The sequence below is a fragment of the Pelobates fuscus genome, chromosome 9, assembly GCF_036172605.1.
Source record: "Pelobates fuscus isolate aPelFus1 chromosome 9, aPelFus1.pri, whole genome shotgun sequence".
Taxonomy (NCBI): domain Eukaryota; kingdom Metazoa; phylum Chordata; class Amphibia; order Anura; family Pelobatidae; genus Pelobates; species Pelobates fuscus.
This window is the reverse complement of record NC_086325.1, coordinates 142945351-142949190: the sequence shown is the minus strand read 5'-3', so window position 1 is coordinate 142949190 and position 3840 is coordinate 142945351. Positions and strand designations below refer to the sequence as shown.

The following is a 3840-nucleotide window of genomic DNA, read 5'->3' as shown; positions in this document are numbered from 1 at the left end:
GTGTGTCCCCCCCTCTCCTCCTTGCCCTGTGTGTCCCCCCTCTCCTCCTTGCCCTGTGTGTCCCCCCCTCTCCTCCTTGCCCTGTGTGTCCCCCCTCTCCTCCTTGCCCTGTGTGTCCCCCCTCTCCTCCTTGCCCTGTGTGTCCCCCCTCTCCTCCTTGCCCTGTGTGTCCCCCCCCCCCTCCTCCTCCTTGCCCTGTGTGTCCCCCCCCTCTCCTCCTTGCCCTGTGTGTCCCCCCCACCCCCTCGCCCTGTGTCCCCCTGTTTGTGCTCCCCATCCCATCCATGTTGTGTGGTTGCTGGAATCCCAGCTCATTCCCGGCAGCCAGGACAGCTCTGGCATTTGAATAGCACAAAGGAACCGCCACTTTCCTATTGGCCGCAGCGCCCTAAGAGAGGCGGTTGAGCGCCGTCACTCAAAGCCAACGCGCGCCTCCCATTGGCCGAGTCTCGGGTGGGCGGCGCCGAGCCCGCGGTATATACAGCCGAGGTAGCGTGCACGCAGCCACAAGCAGTGTGTGAGTCAGTGCAGTGAGCTGGCAGCGGCGGAGGCCGGTGATCGCTGGGACAGCCGAGCCGGACAAGGCACTCACACACACTCACTGACTGACTGACTGACTCGGAGCGCTCTGCCAGTGAATGAGAGACGGTGGCTGCTGGGGGCCAAACTAGCATGGAGTGCCCTGTGGACGCGCAGAGTCTAATCAGCCTGTCCCTGAGGAAGATCCACAGCTCCCGCACCCAGCGCGGGGGGATCAAGCTGCACAAGAACCTGCTGGTGTCCTACGTGCTGCGCAACGCCCGGCAGCTCTACCTGAGCGAGCGCTACGCCGAGCTGTACCCGCGGCCGCCCTGCCCGCAGCCCATGGAGTGCGGCGGGGACCCGGCCATGGAGGAGATCCCCGAGCTCAGCCCGCTGCAGATTCCCGAGGAGGGCGAGGACGACATGTACCAGCTGCCCCGCATCCAGACCGGCGCCGAGCTGCTGGAGCCCGCCTGCCCGGCCGAGGAGCCCCTGGAGCTGCCCCCCTGCGCCCTCACCCCATACCCGCGGAGCAGCTGCTGCTCGGAGGAGCCGGGCGCCGGCAGCACGCACTGCCAGCAGACTACTGTGCTGGACCTGGACACGCACGTTGTGACCACCGTGGAGAACGGCTACCTTCACCAGGACTGCTGCGCTTCCCAGTGTCTCTGCCAGCTGGCACAGTGCCCAGCGCTGCCCCCACAGGTGCCCACGGCGGCCCCAAAACGCAGGTACTCCCAGGCTGGCTGCTACACCTACACACCCGGCCAGGGGGACGACGAGGACTTGGAAGCCCAGTTTGCCCCCTGTAAGAGGGGGAGGTATGAGGACTTCTTCTACCACCCCCAGGTGGGACCCCCAGAGCACAGTGACTCCTCCAACATCTCCAACCTGATCTCCATCTTCGGCTCCGGCTTCTCGGGGCTGATGAGCAGGCAGGCAGAGGCTGAGCAGACCTTGAATGGACACTTGTGTGGGAAGCAAGCCCTGTCCAGCCTGGGAGCCTGGACCATGGAAATAGTGGCTTTCTAGCATCTGCTGGAGAGGGGGGGTCCTCTTCTTGGGAGGTGGGGGGGTAGTGAAGGATGATGGAAGAAGAGACAATGTTGGTGGGGTGGTGTCTTTTGGACACTGAATTCAGGACTTGCAAATAATAAGAAAAAACAAACAAACTGTTTTTATAAGAAGAAAAAACTGTATAGAATTCTAAGATATTGGACTTTATTTTTGCAAAGAAAAGAAAGCACCTATTTAATTGAGTTTTTTTGTTTTTTTATATATATATTTTAACTTGTAATGGTGAATCTAAATTCACACAAGGCAAAGGGCTGATGAGAGGGGTAGGTAAAAAATACTTTTTTTTTTTTTTTCCTGGGGTGACTTGCTGCATTGGAACAGCTAACTAATGCACCTTTTTTTTTCTTGTACCCACACCTTTTTTTAAAAGAAAGGGGGTGTCCAGGAAGTGTGAGGCTTAACCCATTAGCTGCATGTTTGGTCTCTAGCACTGAATGGGTTAACCCTCAGTACACATGGAATAATTTTACATGTTTTTAGTAACTACATGTGGCTCATGTTTTTTAACCTTCCACATAGCTGTATTTCAGGCATACCATGGCCATGAGGTAACTAGAATATGTTTTATGGACAATATATAGAGGGTTCAATACTTTTTATCTTATTGGGTTTTTTTTTCTTCCTCCTATCTACCCTCTCATCAGCCTTTGTCCTTCTCAAGTTGTGTGAATGAAGGGATTGCAAGATGAAGGCAGAAATGATAACATTTTAACTTTATTTTTTTTTTAAATTTGAGATCTGTGTTGTGAATTACCTTACAGTAATGTCAGATGGTTTTAATGCTGTTGCATATAAAAGGGGTCTTGCTTTTGGGGGGGCGGGAGGGGATTCTCTAATGCCACTTGTTCCATTATTAGACTGTAGTGTCCTGGGACAATTTTAAAACAATCTAGACCACATGAAGCCAGCCCCTCAAACCAACACTTACCTGGCTATTTCCACTTACTGGGGTCTCACATGAGTTGTGAAAACACTACTTTTTTTTTTAAAGCTATGTTTTATGTGTTTTAGTTCATTTTTTTTAAAATTTTATTTTAAAGTTCATCTGTTCTACTTTCAGCCTTCAACTGACTTCATGAAACCAGCATTGTTTGGTCTTGTGATAAATCTGTCCATGTGTTTTTTATTTTTTTTTTATTTGGCATTAAAACCTTTTGTTGTAAAAAGGTGGTTTTGGGAAATCCTACCATGCCAATATCTTCAGTACAAGCACTATGTGTATTAAATACATTGCCAAACGTTTTCTTTGTTTTTGTTTTTTTTAATATATTATTTTGATTCATTCATGTATTGTGTATATTGAACTGTCTGTCACCGGGTAAACTGTTCAAATTATTTGTTTAAATTTATAATCTTAATAAACATGAAAAGTTTATTCAAAGCTATTGGGTTGATCAGTGACTTTTATTCAGAACATACAACTTAACATCTATTATACACTCTGTTCTAATGAAATACACAGGGACTGAAAGCTTTTGTCATTGGGAGAAAATTAACCATGGGTACAGTGTATTCACATATAAAGTATGGATATTCCAAATTCATGCCCATCACTAATTTACTGAGTCTCAAGAATTAGAATTCTGATTAAACTATAAACACAGGGTATCTATCAAGATTTAGGGCTCCAAAGGCAAATTGGGGCATCTGTTAAAACTAATAATAATTAAATCCAAGATATATTCTATTTTTTTTTTTCCTTACATACTCATCCTTTTATAAATTAGTTTGTAATCTTTTTTTTTTTTTTTTTAGCAGATAGTGACTTAGTACATAGAATTGTCAGTAGATTGGTATAAAAACATCACAAAGATTTGGTCCACATGAGAGGACAATTTTTGTTATGTCAATAAAGTGACATCTCCAGTCTCTTCTTCCTTATCCTGTCTTCACCACTAGTATAAAGTTTTATTTTTTTTTGTCCTGTTTGTTATCACTTCTCTGTGCCACTTGGTGGTGCGTGTGTATGTTTTTTTTTTTTTTTTAACCAAATGAATGAAGGTAATAAAAGCCTATCTGACCACCTATAGGATGACCTCAGAATGAAAGCATTTTCAAATCTCATAGAAAGCGTGGAGTTTATATTTACTGCATTTTCTAAATATATTTAGAATATAGGAAAGCAACCTCTTATCTTTCAGTAGTATTTGGAGGGGGGAATCAAAAGCAGTTTTATTTATTTTTTGTTAGATCTAAAGCATAAATATCTTTATAAATAAAAGAATCATCACATTTAAGATT

General features: G+C 46.0%; 1 protein-coding gene across 1 annotated transcript; it reads left to right on the top strand.

Moving 5' to 3' along the window:
* Nucleotides 1–523: 523 nt before the first annotated feature.
* Nucleotides 524–1567, top strand: IER5L (immediate early response 5 like). Its single transcript, XM_063431434.1, has one exon. The coding sequence runs from the start codon at nt 673–675 to the stop codon at nt 1552–1554; it is 882 nt and encodes a 293-aa protein (XP_063287504.1). The 5' UTR covers nt 524–672; the 3' UTR covers nt 1555–1567.
* Nucleotides 1568–3840: the final 2273 nt, after the last annotated feature.